The 22778-nt window shown below is 50.0% G+C and overlaps 1 protein-coding gene across 1 annotated transcript in view; it reads left to right on the top strand.

Annotated features, from left to right (window-relative positions):
- The window catches only part of Ramp1 (receptor activity modifying protein 1), a 48738-nt gene that overhangs the window by 10299 nt on the left and 15661 nt on the right, over positions 1 to 22778 (top strand). The window contains exon 2 of the mRNA XM_050163090.1: positions 7356 to 7494. Within this exon, the coding sequence (XP_050019047.1) occupies positions 7356 to 7494 (139 nt within the window). The remainder of the gene's footprint in view (positions 1 to 7355; positions 7495 to 22778) is intronic.

Genomic DNA, 22778 nt, shown 5'->3' with positions numbered 1-22778 from the left:
CATGTGAGCACAATTACATAAATACAACCTACAGAGTCCGATTTTGTTGTTTGTGTGTGTGTGGTTTGCATCGGATAACCAGTAAAGGGGCTCATCCCTGGGAGAGGCCGATTCTCCCTCTCCCAGCAGTCTTTTGACCTGAGTAGCATCTGACTTCTTCAAGCATCCAGAGGACACAGTCCACCAGCCTGGGTCTGTTGACCTTGGCTGACTGATTCCTATCTCTTAGGCTCCTCATCAGGATGAAGGTAGCACGGGCTCACATTGCTGGGATAATTGTAAGGCTTCTGAGGCCTCCATGCAGGACCATGTGGGACCTGAAGCACCATCAGAGTTCCCTGGAAATTGTTAGCTCTTCTGGTTTTAAGAACTGTGCTTGGAGTTTAATCTAATATTTTTTTCTATTTTCCATTGTTTACTCCTTCTAGGGAATGCCCTACCTTGTCCTTCCTTCCTCCCTCCCTCCCTTCCTCCATCCTTCTTCCCTCCTTTTCTTCCTTCCTCCTTCCCTCCCTTCCTCCTTCTTTCCTTCCTTCCTTCATCCTTCCTTCCTTCCTTCCTCCCTCCCTTCCTCCCTCCCTCCCTACTTTTCTTCTTTCCTAAGTTTTTTGACATGAGATAGCATTTTTTTTTACCTGACTTTATTCACAAGTTGATTATTTGTATATAGAGAGGCTACTGAATTTTTACGTTGATTTCACTTTCTGGTGCTTTGCTACAAGTATAGGTAAAATCTAAGAGTTTTCCGGGGAATCCTCATGGTCTTTTACGTATAGAATTATGTCAGCTGAAAATAAGGATGCTTAGACCTCTCCCTTTTCTGTCTACATTTTTATCGCTTTCTCTTATCACTCTAGCTATGACCTCATATTGAACAAAAGCAGTAAGATGAACATTGCTCACAGGCATTTGCCTGCATGCATACACATGGCATGTGTATACACACAGAAACACAGAATAAAAAGGAGTGGGTATAGTCACCTCATTCTGATGTTACAGGAGATGCCTTAAATTTCCCTGCCTACAGTTTGCTGTATACAGCCTTTATCTCTATTAGAGCTGTTCCTTCTATTCCTAGTTTCCTCATGAAGCAGAGCTGAACTTTCTCAAAGGCCTTTCCTCCATCTCCTGAGATTATCAGGTGAATTCTGTCCTTAAGTTTCTATGTTTCTATGTTGTATTATATGTATTGCTTTGCATATGCTGAATCAACCATGCAGCCCTGGGTTAACTTGATTGTGGCATATAATCTGTGTTCTTGAATTCTATATGCAGGTTTTTGGTTTTTGAGGTTTTATTTTGGTTTGGTTTTTCAAGGCAGGGCTTCTCTGTCCTTAAATTTACTTTGCAGACCAGGCTGGCCTCTAACTCACAGAGAACCACCTACCTCTGCTTCCTGAATGCTGGGATTAAAAGCATGCACCACCATGCCTGGTATTTTATTGAGCATTTTCATGTCTATATTCATTAAGGAAATTGGACTATACTTTTATTTTATTTGGAAGCAGGAGCCACACTATGTAACCCTTGTTGGCCTGGGACTCACAGAAATCCAGCTGCCTTCGCTTCCCAAGTGTGGGTCTGGAGGTGAGAACATACTGCTGGGTCTGCCCAGCAGGTACGCAAACACATATTGTCCAGTCTGAGCAGTTGTGTAGTTTGTAGTTTGTCTTGTTACTTATTTCTAGTTTTATTCGACTGCTACCTAGTAAGACACTAGACATTCTCAGCTCTGTTACGTTTGTTAAAACTTGCTCTGTGACCTCGAAGATGGTCTCATCTAGACACAGTCCCTCAGGCTGCCAAGTTGTATATTTTACATCCTCTGCTAGGTAGAAGATTCCAGACAGGCCTCTTTTAAAAGCTGGGTTGCCAACACTGGTGTCAAATTATGAAAACCCTTGGTTCTCCTGGCACTGTGCAGGATGAGCCTTCGGGACGTCAGAGCCACCCACACAGACAGAAGATGCCCTGAAGACCCGGTACAGGGGGAAAACTGTGCAGAGGGTTATTATTCTCTTGGCTTCATGCTCTCAGGACGTCCTTGCTCTCATCACCCCAGCTCCTCTGCGGCTCATCTATCACTGAGGGTGAAGAGCAAGTGCTGTTTCCTGGTGCCTGGGAACTGCTGGGTATCCCTGTGATGTGGTCATGGCCTTCATCTCCTGGGACTCTCCTGCAGTCTCAGAGCCTCTGGGGACAGAGGTTATCCTAGCCCCGGAGGTGGCTGCTGTCTGAGAGGCCCTGAGCCCACATCTCTAAGGCTTCGGAGGCAAGCGCACTCCAGGATGGTGGCCAGCACCACCACTACCTGATGCCCTAGACCTGTGATAGCTTCTGTCTGTGTATGATGCTGGTTATGCTCAGCTGGGGCATTTTCCTGTAGTAGAGAGGAGCCGAGCTGCGATAGGGTATTCTTCAGTTATGCACAGCCTAGGGGAGTGCCTGTCCTGACAGGCGACCGGTGGAGTCCTATGGCCTCACTCTGGGTTTCAGAAGACAGTGGTCCTCATTGATTACATTTGTCAGCACACAGAATGGGCCTTCTGGCTCTAAAGGGTGAGCTGAAAGCTTGGGGCAATTTTACCATTAACTATTGCTATTCCTGTAAGAAAACATTAGCCTTCTAGATAATCATGACTCTTCTGACTACAACATGGAGCTGCTCTCCAGATCTGCCTGCAGAACTTCTCATGGCCACAGTCTGGATATGGGCTCTGCACTCTCTAAGGCGGGAAAGGATGAATCTAGAAGAAGGCTGATGGGGCTGGGCATAGCAGGTTCCCCCTTTAACAGGTGAGGGGGTGACTTAAGGAAAATGGGAGGAACAAGGGGCCAGTCCAGGAAGACTCAGCTCTGCAGCCAGACCAGGGTGACAATGAAACCAACCAGGAGATCTTGGTCTTAAAGGCAAAAGGGTAGGGGTGGGGCATTCCCCAGGGAGTGTGGAGGGGACGTGGTTGGTCCTTTCAGTCCCCAGTCTCTTAGCTCCCTCTTCCCTGTGGAACCGATTCTCCACAGGAGACATCACAGCCTCTCCAGACAACTGGCTCTGTGTGCATCTCTTGATGCCCTGGCCCCTTCACAGGAGACTTGGAAACACCATGTCTCAGTAGTAGATCTCCTCGATGCTGATATCAGCATACACTCGGTTCTAACACACATCACCCAGAACCTTCCCCGAGGCATCCCCTTCTCTGCCCTAAATTTGACTTTTCCAGAACAGGAAGGAAGGCCACAGTCACTCTTGCTCCTCTGTTAGCTGGCCAGTCCCTTGCACCAGGGATGACCTCGGGCGTCCTGGCTTCCACCCCTAGCCATGTTCCTTGACATTCAAGGGTGGGTATCTCAGGCATTTGTTGGAAAGTAAGGCGCCACTCTGCTGATTGTCGCGGAGGACAACATGCCTGTGAGTCAGACATGAGTGGGAGGTAGAAGCATGGCAAGAGGGGGTTCAGAGAACGGAACCTTTGTCCCCTCACCATGAGCACCCAGGATGTGGTTGTGACCGTGGAGGATGTGGTGGCTTTCTCAAGCTTTGGGCAGCTGGAGGAGGACAGCTTGGAGCATAAGAACCCATGGGAGAAGGGGTCAAAATGAGGCACAGGCCAAGTCTGGATGCCGGGAGTCGCAAAGTATCGGGGACACATGGAGAGAGGATCCTTGACCCTCACATGATGCTGTGGGTTCTCATCCAGCCTCGGGAGCCTGCTGTGTACCTGGTACTTCACGTCTACCACAGGAGATCCTTGCGGGACAGGAGTAGCAAGTTACCCCTTCCCCAGGCTCCCCTGACGCTGTCATAACTATCGAGTGTGCACAGCTGGTTCAGAGGTCCCCAGCTGCACTCACGTTACCCACGTGACCTAGACATACATACACTGAGCTGCTGCTGTGTGAGCTCACGTGGGTGCGGAGACTTGCTGGGGAGTGGGGGTGGGGTCTTGCTACCTTCTGAGCTTCCCCAGGCTCTGCGTGGGGGCCAGAGCTCTTCCGGCAGCCCCTCCCATGGCTTCTTACTAGTGGAGGTCGCCTGTATGTTCAGTCTTCTCTGGAGTGCCTCCCAGGAGCCGTTTCCATCTGTCAGTCTTTCCCTTGGGCAGGTCTCCACCCACCACCACGCCAGGGCTTTTCCTAAAAGTCCCCAGCATCTCCCTTTGTTCTCGGGACTCTGGTGTGTCCCAGGACCTAGCCTCCTTCCTCACCAGTTCCCAGTTCGGAGCTGTGCCATCTCTGTGCTAAGCCCATGATCCAGGCACAACCTCCAGGCTCTCTTTCTGAGCAGCTGACCTCCCAGGGTCCCCTGCCCTACCTGCCCTAGACCTTTTGGTTGGTGACGCCTATGGGGAGGCTCAGGCCAGCAGGCACTAGTCTGGTGGTGGGTCCTCCTGCAGTGAGAGAAAGCCCAGGCCTGCAGATCTCTGCCACCGGGCCTCACACGGTGCCACACGCTGCTGCAGACAGGGCTCTTGTGTGTTGCTTGGGTTTTTATTTTTAATTGAACATAGGGCTTCCTCTTCATTGCTTTGACCACACTGTCAAGAGACGTGGTCCAGGGGCTCTTGTCGCCATACATGGGGGGCTCCTGTGCCCAGTTCACTTCCCAGGGAATTTACCGTGTGCTCTTCTGCCCTGCTCTGTGCCACCCTGGCCATGTTTCAGAAACATTGGCCCTAACCATGCTAGGCATCCTAGGTTCAGGTAGTCCTGTGCCAGCCCTTTTTCCTAGACTATGGCGGGACAAGCAAATGAATGCAGGAATTGCTTTCTAGGGGATGCTCCCATTTCTGCTGTGTGGCTGGGCTCGGCAACTCCTCCCACCCCCATGAACAGATCATGTTGCCTGGGGTCAGTCTGTCTTTGTGAGGGAGCTGTTGGCTCTGTTGCCTGTGGCCAGGACTCTTTCTCTTCCTGTTCCCCTCCCAACTTGAAACCCCTGACCCTCTGTGAGCTGATCCATGCATCTGCTGTGTCCAGGGCCACCGAGTCCAGGTCTGGGCTGGCAGAAATCAGATCTGTATCCAAGGAACTCACCCTTCTATCTGCCCACCCTATAATGGAATATTCCCCTCCCAGCAGCCCTGTAGACGGCGCCCTCCAGTCCCTTTGTCCTCTGCCCCCCTCTTTCTTACCTGCCCCTCATGATAGCCTCAAAGGGCAGGCCTTACTCTTTGGCTGTACTCCAAGCTCCCCTAGGATCTCATCTCAAGCCAGGCGGCACCAGGGCCACACCTTGGTCTGTGGGAGCCGGCCACGTTCAGCTCTGGTGTGCTCCACCACTGCACTGCTGAAATGTCATCTCACATCTGATGGGAGGCCTCAGTTTTCCTGTCAGTAAATGGGCACAGTAATACCGCTCTTCAGCATGGAAGCATACAAGAATGTGGGGAACCCAACAGTTCAGAAAAGTCCAGCACTGGCCCCTCTGTGCTCTCTGGATCCTACAGGTCCTGGGTCTCCACCTTCTCCAGGCCATGTTCCCAAGTCTGGGACCTCCAGTTGCCCACCCATGGGCTCAGTTCTTGGGTCACCCATTGCTGCAGTGGCCTTCTTCGTTCCCAGGGCAGTGAGGAACAACTTGATGTTCTCCTGAGATGGGTTACTAATGAGATGAGCCTTTCCCTCATCCCACATCTCTCTGGTGAGGACCAACAAGGATCCCACAGGGCCCTATGCAGTCCTGGATCCCTCTGAGTCCCTTCCAGGGATAGGAAATGACCAGACTGGTGAATGGAGCTTGTCCCTATTGGAGAAGATGACCAGCCTGGTCTGGGAGAGAGAAGGCTAGCGGGATAGCAGTCAGACTCTGAGCAAAGGTTTTAAGGACTGCACTCCCAGCTTCCTCTCAAAGAGGCTGAGAATGGGCTTTCCATCCAAAGAGACCTGGCAGATGTGAGGGTAGCAGCCAAGGGACGATACTCTCTCCCTGAGCCCACATCCACCATGGTCGGTATTGAGATCTGAGGAAGGAGGTCGCCTTTGAGTTTGTGCAATTGGAGCTTGGGGAGTCATTTTTGATCTTGTATTTTCATCAGACTAAAGAGGGAAGTCATTGTTCATATTGCAGTTTGACAGCTTGGTTTATGATTGGCAAACACCCAGGCACAAGGAGTGTGCCCAGGGACTGGGGTAGTGTGGTGCCAGGACCCTCTTCTGCGGTCCCCCTGGGGCAGCAATGATTCCTCCCCTCATGTTTGGGGCACTACCTGACTGAGGTCAACCATCATTGGATTTGGAGGTTGGCAGGTCTGGGTTTAGTCCCGGCAAGCTGTGCCTGCTGTCTGGGTTTCCATGGCTATGCACGTGTTAGGAGAAACATGCTAGGGGATGAAACAGCGTGAGGCCAATGCCTGGTGCCAAGGCTTAGGGTAAACGTGGAGAAAATGGAGTTCATCACAGTAGCAGAAAGTGCATCCAAGGGTGTCATGGGTCCCACTGTTGGTAGGTGGAGCCTTCACAAATCCACCGAGTGACCAAGGAAAGAATTCATTAGGAGCCTTGGGCACCGTGGTAGTTTGAGTTATCAACCTGACATGACAAAATTACCTGTGAAGAGAGTCTCTTTCTCTTCTACATTGGGTTGACCTGTGGGCATGTCTGTGGGTGTTTGCCTTAAGTTAGTTGATGCGGGATGACTCATCCCACCGTGGGCAGCACCATTCCCTAAGCAAAGGGTCCTGGAGTGCGTAAGAGCAGAGGAACTGAGCAGAGGACCAGCTAGTGAGCATGCGTGTGTTCACTTCTGTCTGCTCTTGCCTTTGGATGTGATGTGACCATCTGTGTGAAGCACAGTGTCCACTCTGTGGTACGCGAGCCAGGAACCAAGCTGGAGACTTAAACACACACACACACACACACACACACACACAGATACATGTGGACATGCGGACATGGGTCGTCCTTGATACGAGAATGCCAACTTTATTGTGCTCAGGGGAAGCTTACATAAGGCTCCTTAACTGATGGCCATGCTCCAGCTCTCGGAATCTTTCAGCAGGCCTCACCAGAACCCACTACCCTGCCATCTGGGTCTCGGGCTCACAGTATCTGCAGGCACAGGAAAACAAGTTGTTTTGCTCAGTTCACTCCAGCAGGCCAAGGGTCAAGTCAAGGGGCCAGGGATCTGCAGCTCCCAACACATCTGTGCTAAGGTCCTTCCTCCCTGCATTGCTTTTGTTGGATTATTTTATCACACCAAAATGAATCCAGGACAGGTGCTCTGTCCTGGTCACACCGCACAGGTTTCTGGTGCTCGTGGTCCCTGGGATGGGCTCACCATGGGAGGGATGCATGGCAGAGGCTGTTTACCAGGAAGGAGACCCAATAGGTAACAGCCCCTCCATGGTCTTTTGCAGCTCACCATGTCTTTATGGTCACTGCCTGCCGAAATCCTGACTATGGCACCGTCATCCACAACTTATGCTTCAGCAGCTTCCAGAAGAACATGGACGCCATTGGGAAGACTCTGTGGTGTGACTGGGAAAAGACCATAGAGTGAGTCCTGTCGGGAGAGGAGGAGGCTGGGAGGCAAACTCTCTCCTTTATAGTAGGGTATCAGGACACTGGCCTGGGGGAAAGCCAGCATCTAAAGGGACAGGATTGAGGGCAAAGGGAGTACCAGTCATTGGTGGGTGGACGTGAGCTTTAAGGTGGCAGGGCTGGGTCCTCCATTGCTGTACAGGTAGCCATGGGTACAAGGAGGGCAGGAGATGGAGTGTTCAGATTAGAGAACCATAGCAACCAGGTGCAGGAACCTGGGGCAGATGAGTCCCCACTCAATGCTAGAGCCCTAAGTGACTGTCTTGTGACAGAAGCCAGGCCTCCAGGGGTCTCCCTGATAGCTCCTTCCTCCTGTTGTCGTGCCAGACTTGTCCTTACTATCTCTCTGTCCAGCCCACTTTGTTCTGGGTTCAGAACCTTTGCCCTGTCAGATCCAACTTTTCATCCCAAAGGCCCTTCTTCCAACAACCGTGTTTGCTCCCCGGCTCTCACATCCCAGGCACCCCAAGGCAGGCTTGGAGGTTCTCCTGGCAGGGCCTTTCCATCAGCGAACAAGGATCAAAGCTTGGAATGTCCACAATGCGTTTTCTAGGCTTTGTTTCTACTTTATTGTGTATGGTTGGGAACATCCTGGGACTCCGGTGGGTAAGTAGGTAAGTGTAGGTGTGGTGTGGTGTGGTGTGTGTGTGTGTGTGTGTGTGTGTGTGTGTGTGTGTGTTCTACCAGCTCCATCTGGAATTAGAGTTTTACAGAACCCAGGTCTAGAAGCTCCGCCCTCAGACAATAAGTGTTCAAGAGACAAATCCTAGAGATGAAGAAGAGCCCTTGACTCACAGCCACGGAACAGAAGAAAAGGGTCAGCTTCTCCAGTGCAGGGAGTCAGGGCGGGAATGTCAACAAAGAAACTGATAAGAGGCAGGGAGGGGGTACTCACGTCTTTTCTGGAAATTGACAACACTTTTCTAGAAACTCAGGTGCTGCTGCTGCCATCACCACACCCGCCTCCTCCTCCTCTTCCTCCTCTTCCTCCACTTCCTCTTCCTCCTCCTCCACCTCTTCCTCTTCCTTCTTTCTAGTTTCTGGTCAGAGAAGCTGGTACGTGTCTTTAGCCTCAAAAGGAAAATCAGCATTCTGGCAAATCTAGGTCAAGTTCATTCTGTACTACAGCCTGAACAAAACACTTTTCAAACAATCCACATACCGACCACATATAGAGCTAAGTGGAATGTGACCACTTAGCTTGAGGCAGCAAAGGAGAAAGACGCCATAAGAAGGCAGAGATACCAGCCTCCTCCCCGGACCCAGACCCTTCGCATCTACAATTCATGGGAAGTCTGTGTTGTCCGCAGAAGCCCCTCAGGTCCCTGGGAAGCTTTCTAGGCAGCAGTTACCACCACACAGCAGAGCGGTTGTCTGCAGCTGAACTCACAGGAACCCAGCTCTAGGGCCTCTAAACCATGCAGCCTAGTCAACTACAAGCTAGTGAAACCAGAGATCTGTCTAGACGTTTCTCTGGTGGCGCAAGGAAGAGATTCATGATGAATGGACTGTGAGCCATCTGTGACAGGCAGCCTGGTGTCGGAATGGATGCTGAGGCTGTCTGAGGCCATTCCACAGAACAGGGTTTTCCTCCATCACCGGGACAATATATAGTAGGTGTGCAGTCTCGGTGTTCTGTGATAACAGGCAACTCTCTTCGGTGCCCGGGAGAAAAGAGAGGGAGTCCTGGGGCGGGGGGTGGGGGGCAGGTTTCATGGAGGGGAAGAGGAGGGGGACAGGAAGTTTCCCTTGGGACAATCTCCCAGAGCAAAGGGGGAGCCAATGTCATTCAGAAAGAGAAAGCTTGCAGATGTCTCCAGAGGCACAGGCCTCGACTGGGTTTCTGCTGGAGGCCAGACAGGCCCTGTGGGATGATAAGGCCCTCGTGTGAGCTGAGCTCCAGAGTCTCCCTGGTAGAGGGAGGCTGGAAAGCGTGGGGTGTGGAGCACAGATTGATGAGGTGGGACCTACTTTCCCTTGTGAACCTGGGTTCAGACTTATCTCACCCCTCGGGCCCTCCCTGCCCTGCAGAGGCTCCTTTCCTCTTACTGAAGACAGTGCCCTTGCCCTCCTCTGTGGGGACAGAGCCTTTGTCTTCTTCCCTGTGAGTCGATGGTTCTCCCCAGCAGAGTCTATGGTTCTCGCACACTTGCTAAAGACAGTCTTTACCTTGGAATCAAGAATGGAAAAATTAGTTCTGTGTTGTTGCTGTAACAAAAACAATCAGATGAAAAGCAACATAGGGGAGAAAGGGGCTTATTGGGCTTACAGTTCCAGGTTACAGCGATCAGTGTAGGAAGTTGAAGCAGGAACTTCACATCCTGGTCACATCCACAGTCAGAGCAGAGAGAAACGAATGCATGCATGCTCGCTTGCTAGCTTGCTTGTGCTCAGCTCCATTTCCCCACTCTTATACAGTTCGGGATCTCCTGCCTAGGGAGTAACGCCACCCACATTGGGCTGGGTCTTCTTATATCAATTAGCAATGCAGAGAATTCTCCCCCACAGGCCAACCTGATCTGGACCATGCCTCAGTTAAGACTCTGTTTCCAGATGTCTGCAATCATGGCACAAAACTAAGCTTTGAGTTGTGCACCAGTCCTCCATCCTGTCTGTCTGAGCCCAGGATGGGGCGTTGTCCCCAGCTCAAATGGGCTATATAAACTCAAGCCCTTTAACTCAGGACTTGCAGCCCTGTAGACACAGGTGTTCAGAGGCCCCAAGGCAAGCACCGCAGGGTTGGGGGTGGGGGGAAGCAGTCAGGGTCTTTATCCATCATCTTATTACTATGCCCTTCTGGGCTGCTTGGAGACATCTGGCCTCCTCTTCTAAACGAAGGAATGAATCAGGAGTTTGTTAAAGAGAAGGGACAGGTCGTTAAAATTGAAACAGCCTGTTCTAGGGCCTAATTGGCTTCCTGCCTCAGCTGAGCAGTTTGTATTTAAATGAAAGTTGTATTTATTACGACCCAGGGAAGACAAAGGAGGGCCCTGAGGAAAAACACTCACTCTGTACTCCACATAGATCAGTGATTGCTCATAGTGCAGACTGCCTGCACGGGGAATCCTGGCAGAGATGACAGAAAGAAGAAGGAGGAGGAGGAGGAGGAGGAGGAGGAGGAGGAGGAGGAGGAGGAGGAGGAGGAGGAGAAGAAGAAGAAGAAGAAGAAGAAGAAGAAGAAGAAGAAGAAGAAGAAGAAGAAGAAGAAGAAGAAGAAGAAGAAGAAGAAGAAGAAGAAGCCGCCACAGGCTATAGATGTGAAAACTAGGAATGAGTAGCACCAAGCCAAGGAGAAGTGGCCATGGTCAGAGCTAGGGATTGTGCCACTGGGAGAGTCAACAGCAGATCTCAGGCCCGCAAGCTCCAGGTCTGTGCTCTTTAGTGATGGCCCCAGGCATGCCCCTGCCTCATCTCTGGACACCTGTGAGTCTGTTTTATCCCATAGTGAGGGGAGTTAAATTTCAGAGGGGAACTGAAGACACTGAGTCTGCTGTCTTTATAGAGAGATCATTCAGGATTACCCAGGTGGACAGGATTAATCCAGGGTTCCTTAAGTTGATACAAGCTCTTGCACTGTAGGACTTTCAGACTGGCTTTTGCTCGGTGCCACTGGTCCTTGTCTGAGCACTTCCTTGCTTTCCCAGGTTTATCTTTTAAGGCCCAGATTAGGATTCAGCCATTTTAGCCATTTGTTCAAGGACCCCTCATTGCTCCTGTCAGGCTTTGAAGTTTAGGAACCCGGATATGCATATCAGAGTCTACACATATCCAACCCCATATTGTGCATGTGCATACATGTGTGTACACATGCAGACACAGGATTAGATGGAACCAGTGTAACTGCACAGAATTAGAAGAAAACATGGCTAGTTCTTCTTTGTAGGGACTTTAAGAGCTGGCTTATGGGGTTGGGGAGATGGCCCAGTGGGTACGAGCCCTTGCTGTGAAAGTATAAGGACTTGACTTTGGATCTCTAGGACCTCACTGAAAAAAAAAAACATAACTACACACACTTGTAACCCCAGCACTGGAGGGAACAGAGACAGGAGGATTGCTGGGGCTTCCTGGCTGCTGGCTTAGTTGGTGGAGGAAACAGTAATAGACCCAGGCTCAATGAGAGATCTTGTCTCAAAGGAACGAATAGGAGAGAAATAGAGGAAGACAACTGTCTGCTCAGGCCTCTGGTTTCATGTATACACAGACACACAGATACCAAAAAATTAATAATAATAATTTAAAAAAAGAATTGGAAGTCTGGAGAGATGGTTCAGTGGTTAAGAGCACTTGTTGCTCTCTCTTCTAGAGGGCCCAAGTCAGGTTCACAACATCCACACTGGGTAGCTTATAACTGCCTGTAATCCCAGCTTCAGGAGGTCTGACACCCTTTTCTGGCCTTTTTGGATACCCACACATATGTGACATACACACACAAACACATACACACACATGCATGCACACACACACATGCACACATACACATGCACATGAAAGAACTGAAGAACCCATGGGCAGGTAGCAGGCTGAGTGAGAATGTCTATTATAGGGCTTACTGCTATGTGGACTTAGCCTCAGAGTTGAATTTCTTCCCATGGACCAGGTTAAGGCCAACCACATCACCAGGATTACTCCCTGGACCTCGGACGTTAAACATACTCCCCAGATTCCCTCGACAGCACCCAGACTGGTGGTTGGTTTTGCTAACTGGGTCCTAGGCTTGGCCATGTGGACACACTGGGTGATCTGGAGAGCTTCCTCCTGCCCTCCGCCCTTTCCTCATTCTCTATACCCACCCATTTCCTATGGTGAATGTCCCGTTGCCCCCTCCTGTTTCCTTCCTGTGTTCCTTTTGCACAAATGGGCAGATGCGTGTATTTTTCTTCTATCTTCATTCTTATACAAGGGACAGCATGTAACGGTTCCCCTTGCTGTTTAGACCATGTGTTTACTTAGCAGTATGTTCTGGAACTTCCTTCCTGGCAGGACACGAAGAGCTTCTCTGTCTGTTTTCATAACTGCCTAGTATTCCACTGTGCAGTTTCTCAGCTGCCCCCCTGTGGGGAGTCAGCTTTTCACTCAAACAGCGCTCGCTCGCAGAGGCTATCTGGGCCTTCCCACCCCCTCACTGTTGGGCCGATACCTGGGCTCACAGGGTGGGAAGGTGGTGTCCTGAGGACTGCACCCCCATTTGCTGTGCCAGGGGCACCTGTGTCCCCAAGGCTTTTCCAGCAGATGTGCTTAAATTGTCACTGTCTGAGAAGTGGCATCTCTGGTTACGATGAATCTGAATATCGTTCATGTTTCAAAGGTCATTCTTTCTGCATCTTGTTTGTCCAGCTCTTTTTAAAAAATTGTGTTTCCAGTGCGTTCTAAGATCTATGAATACTAAGAAGAATCCAGCATATCTTCCTGATCTCTTCCAGTTGTCAGCCATCTTTTGATGTACTTTTTAATGACATACATTTTTTTGGAGGGGGGTGCTCAAGACAGGGTTTCTCTGTGTAACAGCCCTGGCCATCCTGGAACTCTCTTTGTAGACCAAGCTGGCCTCGAGCTCACAGAGACCCTGCCTCTGCCTCCTGAGTGCTGGGATTAAAGGAAGGCACCACTACTGTCCGGCAGAAACATGCATTTTCTAACTCAGGCAAGTTCGTTACTCTTCCTCATGGCTCAGTTCGAGACAAGGCTAGAAAGCCCTTCGTTACACTGGCTTTTCCTTGAACTTACACAGTTCTGCTGGCTGCAGCTACATCTGTGACAGGCTGGAGTTTAATCCCTGTGTAGAGATGTGAAGTCGGAATCAAATCCTATCTTTTCCTAGGTTGTTTCATTTATTGCAAAATCTGTCTGTCGGCTGGTGGCTTTAGAGATGTGTCCTGTACGACACAGAAACTATGGTGGGAGGGTCGGTGTCATTTCAGACCAGCCAGATCTGAGTCTGCCTGATAGCCTGCAGTCCTTGACAAACCTGGCTGAAAGGAGGACCCGTGCCTGGAGGGAGGGAGCCATTGAATTACTTTTAAAGTACTCTGTGGCCAGGGGTGTGGCTCAGTGGTGGAGCATGTGCCTGTGTCTGGAAGGCCCTAGAAGGCTCCATCCCGAGCCACACACACACATATGCACACATTTACACACACACATACACTTACATGAACACATGTGCACTCAAGAGGGGGACACAACTCTGTGTGTCATAGAGACAGAAATTGCCAAGTAACAGCACAGAGCAGCCAAGAGCATTCAGGATAGTTTCTGACCAGTAGAAGGCTTCCTGGAGTGGCTCATCTCAACCTGTGGCCTTTTTTTTTTTCTTTTGCCACAGTCTTACTCTGTAGTCTAGGCTGATATGAACCATGCCACATTGACCTGGCTGGTCTTGAAGTTGTGACAATCCTCTCAGCTCCTCCCTGAGTGCTGGGAATGCATACCTGGCAAAGTATGTAGCCATTAAAATTATCTGCATGCCTAGTTACTCACATCAGCCCGGGGCTCAACAGCAGCCCTCCACTTTGACTGACACATCCCCACCCCCACCCCACAGCCCTGCTTTTCATCCATTACTTCCTGGGTGGATCTGTCAGGATGCCTGTTGGGAGAGAGGTTCAAAATCACCCTGAGTCCTTGGCAGCAGCACAGGGCATCTCAGGGTCAGCAGCACCCAGCAAGTACCTGCGGGCACGTGAACTCAGCGCCAGACCTCACTGTGTGCTGGGCTGAGAGCTCTCATTACCATGTTATCTCATTAACCCACAGCCACGGTCTTCTAATGGAAACATAATGTCATCTAGCATATTGACTGGGAATCTAATCCAACTGGAGAAGGTAAAAAGAACACGGAAAAAAGTGTCTTGGGAAACTCGCTACCAGAGACGCTGCTGCAGGTGTTGGGCAAGAGAGGAGTCAAAACAACAGAAGGGTCTGGAATGTGCCAGATCCAGCTAGAAAGTAGGTGCTTTGTTGCTTTATAACCTATTTTAAATTTTTACTTATCATTTTGTGTGTGTGTGTGTGTGTGTGCGTGTGCGTGTGTGCACGTGTACTCACGCACGCATCTATGCCATGGCCCTTTTGTGGAGGTCAGAGGACAACTTGCTGAAGTTGGTCCCCTCCTTCCACCATGTGAGTCCTAGCAACTGAACTCAGGCGCCTTTACCCACTGAGCCATCTTGTCAACCCTAACCTATTTTTTAAACTGATACATAACAACGTAGAGATCGTATATGCCAGGTGGGCACTGTGTGACATCTGATATGCATGCACTTTGTGTAATGCGTAAGTCAGATTAAACATCTGTCTCAAGCGTTTGTTCTCTCCCTCTCTCTCTCTCTCTGTCTCTCTCTGTCTCTCTCTCTTTCCCAGGACTAGGTTTCTCTGTGTAGCCCTGGCTGTCCTGGAACTCTCTCTGTAGACCAGGCTGGTCTTGAACTCAGAGATCCACTTGTCTCTGCCTCCTCCTGAGTGCTGGGATTAAATGTGTGCCACCGCCACTGGGTACTGGGTTCATTCCTCTCTCTCCTTAAACAGTTACTATGGTTACTGCTCTCTCTAAGCGCCCTACTGTGCAACCATAGGTCAACATTCCTTTCTCCTAGCCTTCCTTGTTACTTAACCCTAATCTTTCCCCATTCCTCTCTGCCCTGTGTGCCCACCATTTGATCATGAGCCCCCCACTCTCATCTGTCTTGTGAGATCTTATGTGTGAGTGAGATCATGTGTGTGTGTCTTTCTGTGCCTGGTTTACCTCACTTAAGGATTCAGTCCCATCTCTGTCAAAAATGGCGACACTTGGTTCTTCCTAGTAGCTGAATGGTGTCCAGTCACGTGTTTGTATTATGTTATATTTACTCAGTCGTCCAATGGTGGAAGCTTCAGGTCTCTCTGTTCCTCAGCTGGTGTATGAAACGTGAGCTCAGATGGCTATTAGACATTTCTAGACAAACCAAAAATAGAATTGCTGGACTGTATAGTACTTGTGCCTTCAGTTTTTCAAAGAAATCCGCTGGTTCCTTACCTCATGAGAAATACCGAGTTGATGTTTTGTTTTTCTTTCTATTGCTATAATAAAGAGCATGACCAAAAGCAGCTCAGAGAGGAAAGGGTTTGTTTCAGCTTAAAGCTTATAGTCCACCATCCAGGGAAGCCAGGGTGGCAGCTCGAGCAAGGCGCGAACCTGGATGCAGGAACTGAAGCAGGGGCCACTGAGGAGTAGCTTGTCGCCTTGGCTTTCTCATCCCTTCCAGGACCACCTGGCCAGGTTGACACCACCCACCGTGGGCTGGGCCCCACATCAATCATTCATCAAGAAAATTCCCCACCGGCTCGCCTACAGGCCAGTCTGAAGGAAGCATTTCATCCGTTGTGGCTTTTTGTCTTCCCAGATGACCTAGTTTGTGTCAGACTGCCAAAAGAGTTATTTAACGAGCACAATTGGTTAAGAGGGGAAGTACCACTGCTCTTTCCTTCCTGAGCAGCTTCAGGCTGTGAGACACCGCCTTAGGTGAGAAAAAGATGCTAGAGACAGATAGCAATCTACACCGGGCTACCACCTGCCATGGCCTGCTCACCAGAACTCAACGGCACCCCAGAGCACGGCTACCTTCCTGGCAGGCAAAGTGCCTGTTCTCTACAGAAACCACCAGAGTTTGTAATTGCAGGCCCTATCTGTCCTGATTCCAGAGGCCCAGTTCTCCAATGGCCTGTCAGAATCTGTGAAGCTGAGAATCCAAGGCTGTCCCCAGGGGTGTGGCTCTGGCTCACTGACCCCAATCTGAGTCATGAAGACCCTCCAGCTGGCCTACAATCTTTGGAGTTATGGGTAGGACTGTCTGGGTCCCCAGGAATAAGGTTGGCCATGCTATGGATTACCAGAAGGTCAAATGTCAGAGGCCTGCCGTGCATGGCTACCCAGGATGCTATGCTCTGAGTAGGAGACAGCATATCCAGATCACAGTTTTAGAACGTTGATTTAGGCAGGGTGCGACAACCCGTGTTCCCTACTTGGGTCTGCTGCCTACCCTGCTAGGCTGGAGCACACAGCCTCCTTTGTGTGTTCAGGGCAAGTGTTGAGGCAGCTCCCAGCAGTCCCGAGGAGTTGCCTATGTTTTGAATTTCGGCAGGAACGGAGCGGGAAGCTTCTTCTTAGACCTCCAAAAGCTCTGAAAAGGCAACTGAGCAGCAGTCAGTGAGCTTCTCCAGGCTCATGCTCTTACTTCTGTTACACAGGGTAGTAGGATTCAATTTCCTCCATGTGCGCCACAGAGCAGCCATGTTGCCAGAAGCTTGGCACAGGAGGCTACCCACTGGCTTGCATCCCTCCCACCCTGCCACCCCAGGACGATCTCTGTTCCTATGGGGATATACCCACAGAGGCCTTCACCCTTGAACTTGCCATGTGCCAGTGAGTACTGAGGTCACATTTGTGCTGAGCCTGGTGGCTATGGGGCTGACGACCTCATGTGTGATGGTGAGAAACTGGGATATTAAAGAAGGGCTTCCTGGCTTTGCAGGACCAATGAATGGGTACCCTGGGAGGTCATGTGTCATGGGATCTCAAGCAGCCACTTTGTAGACCGAGACTACTCCCTGCCACTACCATACTGTCTCTCCAGGCTCTGTGTTTCCCTTTGGCAGAGTAAAGGCAGCAAAAAAACCTTACCTACCTCAAAGATGACAACCAGTTGAGCTGTATAAATAGCTAATGATGTGTTTCGTGGTACCCTGCCCACCTGTACCTGCTGTCCAGATCCAGGTCTAGACAGCAGAACTATACTTTAGGGGTGGAGCTTCCCGGGGGGGAAGAGGAAGGCACAGCCAGGGGCTTTCTGCATCAGGGTCTAGGCTCACAAGGGAAGCAGTGAGGAAGTAGAGGCTACCATCAGCACAATGCCCCAGATCAACCCTGCGGCTGACAGTGGGTATAGAGGAGGCGCTGCCGGAGACCACAGTCCAAGCCGAGTTCAGTCTTTACGGCTCGCAGTCTACCGTTTTTACCCTTTCCCAGGGCTCTACGCTGAAGGAATTAGCTTTATTTTGAGAGGGACAGGAAGCCCTCATGGGCTGCAGTAGCCTTTTGATTGAGATCACCTCACTGAACACTGTATGCCTGCCCCAAGTGAGTTCCAGCGGATTTCCCCCGAGAGTCTGTGGTGCCAGCCTGTTGGGCTAGGAAGACAGGGAGGGGAGCCCCATTTCCTTCCTCAGCTCCCAGAGAGGGGCTGCTGACAGCTACTCCTTTATGCCCAATGACTTTGGCATCAATTTGGGCTCCCCTTTGTCTCAATCTCTGGGCATCTTCCTTGTGGGAGACAGGGCTAAGTGAGTGGCCCAGAAAGTGGATACCTCCGCAGTGTGGTGGCTGTTAGTGTGGGCTGTAGCACCAAGCTTTGGATTAAAACTTCAGCTGTAGGGTGCAGCCAGTCTCTGTGTTCAAAGGTAAAAAGTTGCGACTCTGGACAGCACTAGATCGCTCCTACCCTGTGGAAGGCAAGCAGGTGGGATGTCTCCAGTGATGTAACTTGCTAGCATTTCCCTGTGGACACATTGTTTCCTGGCCCTCACCCAGAACGCTCCGGAGCCATCCAGGCTGTGCAGGCTCAAACAGCCAGGTGCTGACACTGGGCTTCACTGAGCCTCCTCACTGGCTGCCTTCTGAGGCTCCCATGTGGGCAAGATGAAGACGAGCTACTGATGCTGTGTCTTGTGTGCTGTTGGGAAGAGCTGGGTGGGTGGAGGTGGCAGCCAGTGTCCCTTCCACCTGCTCCTTCACCCCAGCCATCCTCAGGCCAGAATTCAGAATCTCCCCACATCTACCGTTGTTCATTGCTCAGCTCGTGTGCCTTTCTCAGGGAGACACAAGAAGGGACGTTATCAACCCTCTGTGGGAGGTTGTGTGTGCTAATACACAGTAGCCATTCCTGGGTATATTTTGAAGCTCCCTTTTCCCTTAAGGGACTTTGGGGATTTACAATACCCACTGAGCCATCCTTCCTGCCTTTCCATCCCGTCCCCTCTTGAAGTGGTATGCCAGCATGTGCTTCATTGGCAGCTCCTGGCTTTCTTCTTCAGTCTCCTTTAGGATCAGAAGCACATTTGCCTGAGGGAACAGACCCAGCAGACCTTGCAGTTAATGGTGGGGAAGAACTTGGTGCGAGAATGAGAGTCCGTCAAGTCTTTGGAGAGCAGTCCTCTGCTTCTTGGCTGTTTCTTGTTTTGGTGTTTCTGTTTCATCGGCGTTTACTCAGTCCAGCTACTCCAGACCCACCCTACCAAGATGCAGGGGCAGTCCTGGGAATGTTTAATCTCCTCCAGTCTCAGGCCTCCGTCTTTATTTTATCTAGTTTTTTCTTTATTCCTGTTTAGTTACCACTTCCTTCATCAAAAGGAAATGAGGATGGGGCTGGATAGGGCTGGAAAGATAGCTCAGCAGTTAATAGCAGGGGCTGCTCATCTAGATGACATGAGCTTGGTTCCCAGCACCCACACAGCGGCTTATCACCAATCAGAACTCTACTTTCAGGGAACCCAGTGCCTTCTTCTGACCTCCATGGGCATCAGACATGCACGTGGTACACATACATACATGCAGGCAAACAACCAATACACATAAAAAATTTTTTTAATTTAATTTAAGAATTGAGGAGAACCGTTTCTTCATACCAGTGGGATAATCTAAGAGACAAGCTGTGCTTCAGAGACTGGTGTGATTAAATAGTGAGGAATTTTTTGGTTTTTGGCTTTTTGTTACTTTAACTTTTATCTTTCCCTTTACCTCTTAAAAAAAATTAAGTGGCTGGGGAGATGACTCAGTGGGTAAAATATTTATTGCATGAACATGAGGATTTGAATTTGATCCCCAGCACCCACGTAAGAGCTGTATATGGCTAAGTGAGCCTGTAACCGCAGTGCTGGAGGAATCCGAGGAGTCCGAGGTAGGAGGATGCTAGGGCTCACTGGTTCACCACTCTAGCAGGAGGATGCTAGGGCTCACTGGTCCACCACTCTAGCAGGAGGATGCTGGGGCTCACCGGTCCACCACTCTAGCAGGAGGATGTCAGGGCTCACCGGTCCACCACTCTGGCAGGAGAATGCCAGGGCTTACCAGCCCACCACTCTAGCAGGAGAATGCCAGGACTCACCAGTCCACCACTCTGGCAGGAGGATGCCAGGGCTCACCGGTCCACCACTCTAGCTGAAACCTCCAGCTTCAGGTTCAATAAAAGACCATGTCTCAAAAATTAACGTGGAGCCCAGGAGAAGAAGACATCGGGCATCTACCTGTGGCCTCCACACTGTGCAGACACACGTGTACACACATGTATACTTACATGTATCAACCACATACATAATTTTAAAAGGTGGGATTTGGGTTTTGTTTTTTTGTTTTTTTGCTTTCTTCCTAAGATTTGGTCCCCTTCTCCTGCCCCTGCCCCAGTTTATATTTTCTTACTTTTAAATGCTAGTAAAAGCATTTAAACCATAATGTTTTTCTTTCTTTTGTTTTGATTGGTTGTTCTGGGTTGGGGTATTTGGAGAGAATGTAAAAAGAGTATAGCCCTGTCCTTTTTTCCCCCTGTGGTGCTAATAGGTTGTGGTTTGTCGTATTTTCTCTATGAAGTCTTCTTGTTTGTCTGTCCTTTGCTTTGGTTATCGTCATCCTGACTTTCCTTGGGCAAGTGTTTGGTTTTGTGCCTGTTTGTTTGATTGGTTTTGGTTTTTTGAGACAGGGTTTCTCTGTGTAACAGCTTTGGTTGTCCTGGAACCCGTTCTGTAGACCAGGCTGGCCTCCGCCTCCAGAGCACTGGGATTAAAGGATTGTGCCACCGCCAGCAATTGTATCTTCATCCTCACAGGCTCTTGTTTTTATACTCTGCCGTCCAATCCTCTCCATTGACCCCAGGGCCTGCCTCACACTGGGCAAGCGCTCTCCCTCTGAGCCACATCCCGGCTTGCTCGCTGTTCTTAATTTCATCTCCTGATGTAGAAAGAGGAGACAGCAGGTGAGCTCCTACCTGAAGATCTTCTGTGAACCCAAGAAACAGTCGACCGTGAAGTCTGCTTTCTTCTCTTGATCCCCAGAACAAGTGTGAGTGTGGCACAGTTAATAAAAACCCAGAGATAGAAAATGGATTTCAACCTGAAGGTCAGAAAAGCAAAACAGCCAGCCAGTGGAGCTTACCTCTACCTCAGTCCGAAATGGCGATCCTGCCTCCAGGAATCTCACAATGAGACTGTGTCTGAGAGCTGTCTCCTCCCTATATATCTTCCTCTCTAGTGCTGGGATTAAAGGCGTGCACCAGTACTGCCTGGTTTCTATGCCAAACTAATATGGCTACTGGGTTTAAAGGTGTGTGTCACCCTTGCCTGTCTGTAAGGCTGGTCAGTGGGGCTGTTTTACATTCTGCACTTCAGGAAAGCTTTATTTATCAAGATACAGATGAAATATCCCTACATGTGAGTGTTGATCCCTGTGCTCAGCCGCTCTTTTTCTGTCCTGGACAGTGGATATTAGTGTCTTCAATTCTAATACTTTTAAAATCTTTCTCTGTGTTGTTTTTCTATCGGGCATTTTCATGTGTGTTCTGCTGTGTTCCGGGCATGCCACAGTGTGACCTGCTGCTGTCCAGGCTGTCTCTTAGCTCGCCAGGTCACAGGATCCCTTAGCTGTAGATGACAGTCTCCTCTTGACAATCCCCACATTTCAGCTGCTTGTGGTCCGCTCTCCCTTTGGTCTTCCTCTCTGTTCCTGTTTGCAAAATCTCTCCTGCCAGCGCTTCTTGCTCGATTTTATTTCCACATGGACGACAATGAGCCTCCTTCCCAAGGCCTTGACGTGGAGTTTTGTATTCTTTGTTCTCTCGGGTACTCTGCTTTTGTCTTCTGAGGCTTTCTCCCTCTTTCTATGTGTTCCCCCTCCTATTGTTGAGACCTGATGTGCTTTCTATTTTTGAGTGAGACTGTAATATTGACAAGCTATTGTTCACCCAACCAGCCATGACCTGTGAAACCTACATATGTATGCCTGTGTTTACTTTCTTACTTGTCAATCTACACGAGTTGGATCCCTCTCCTTGAAAGAGCAGCAATCTCCGATTTCCACCGCCCCCTCTCCCTCCCTCCCTCCTCTCTCCCCGCCTCCTTCCATCTCTGTCTTTTCCGGCCTCGCTCTTTGCTCCCCACTTCTCACCGACTGCAGGTATACATTCTCACCCCTGCCTCTCCCTCTGTGTCCTCTGGTTTGATGTTTTTCACTGGGTCTGTCTTTGATGGTCGTTCCCTCAAGCTGACATTTCGTCCTGACAACCCAGATGAGAAGCTCTGTTCCGGCTTTTGTTCACTTTGCAAAGGTGTTGTTAATTTCCATGTCTTAGTCTTTCTAGAATGCCATCGTTCCCTTCCATACAGATCTTTTAAATCCAGGCAGTTGTAGCTCCTAGTGTGCTTAAGACGTTCACAGAATTCAGATTGCCTACGGTGCTTCCTGCCCCCTCTGTGTGTGAGTGACAGCTCAGCAGGGTAACCAGCCCTCAAGTTCTCTTAGGTTCCTCTCACCAGGTCCCATTGTCTCCATTCGCAGAGGAGGCAGAGCAATTTATGCTTGATTGACTGGCTGATTGACTGATTTGTGGGCTGGAAGTTCGACTTTCTGCTTAAAGTGTTTGTGAAACCTTAGGATGAAACCCTGTCTCGAAAAAAACAAAAAACAAAAAAAAAAAAACAAAAAAACAAAACAACAACAACAACAAAAAAAAAACCTTAGGATGGTGGCTTCCTTCGACTATTGGGACATCGGCGGGTGTGGCAGCTGCTAGCTGTGGTCCTTGAAGGATGGGCATGCTCCTCACACTGTCAGCCTAGGCCTCTGCAAGCCCAGCACTTTCTTCCACCTCTTGGTCACTTCTTACACTCCTGTCCTGCCTGCTGCATCCTCTCCCTGGTTGTGTCTTCCAGATAATCTGGTTTTATTTCTGGCCTTTCGCTTTTTAGCAAGCGGTTCCTGGTTGGATGTTGCAATGGCTGTCAGCTGACACCATCGTGCCATGAGCTGACCTTTGCCACTCCCCAGACCTGAGGACAGTTAACCTCAGGAGACCTGATTTCCACCATTGCTGTCATGGTGGAACAAGGGGTGGGAGTAAGCCCCCCAAACCAGGTGTCTCTGAGGCTCTGTGGATCTTGGCGCATGGCAGCTCTCCTGTGACCCCAGCTTACCTTCAGGATAGCTTTGAGTAACGGAGACTTCCCCT

The sequence above is a fragment of the Alexandromys fortis genome, unplaced genomic scaffold (assembly GCF_014885135.2).
Source record: "Alexandromys fortis isolate MF-2015 unplaced genomic scaffold, M_Fortis_MF-2015_v1.1 scaffold_139, whole genome shotgun sequence".
NCBI classification, from domain to species: Eukaryota; Metazoa; Chordata; class Mammalia; order Rodentia; family Cricetidae; genus Alexandromys; species Alexandromys fortis.
Note: the sequence above shows the minus strand (reverse complement) of the source record. Positions and strands in the feature narration are given on the sequence as shown.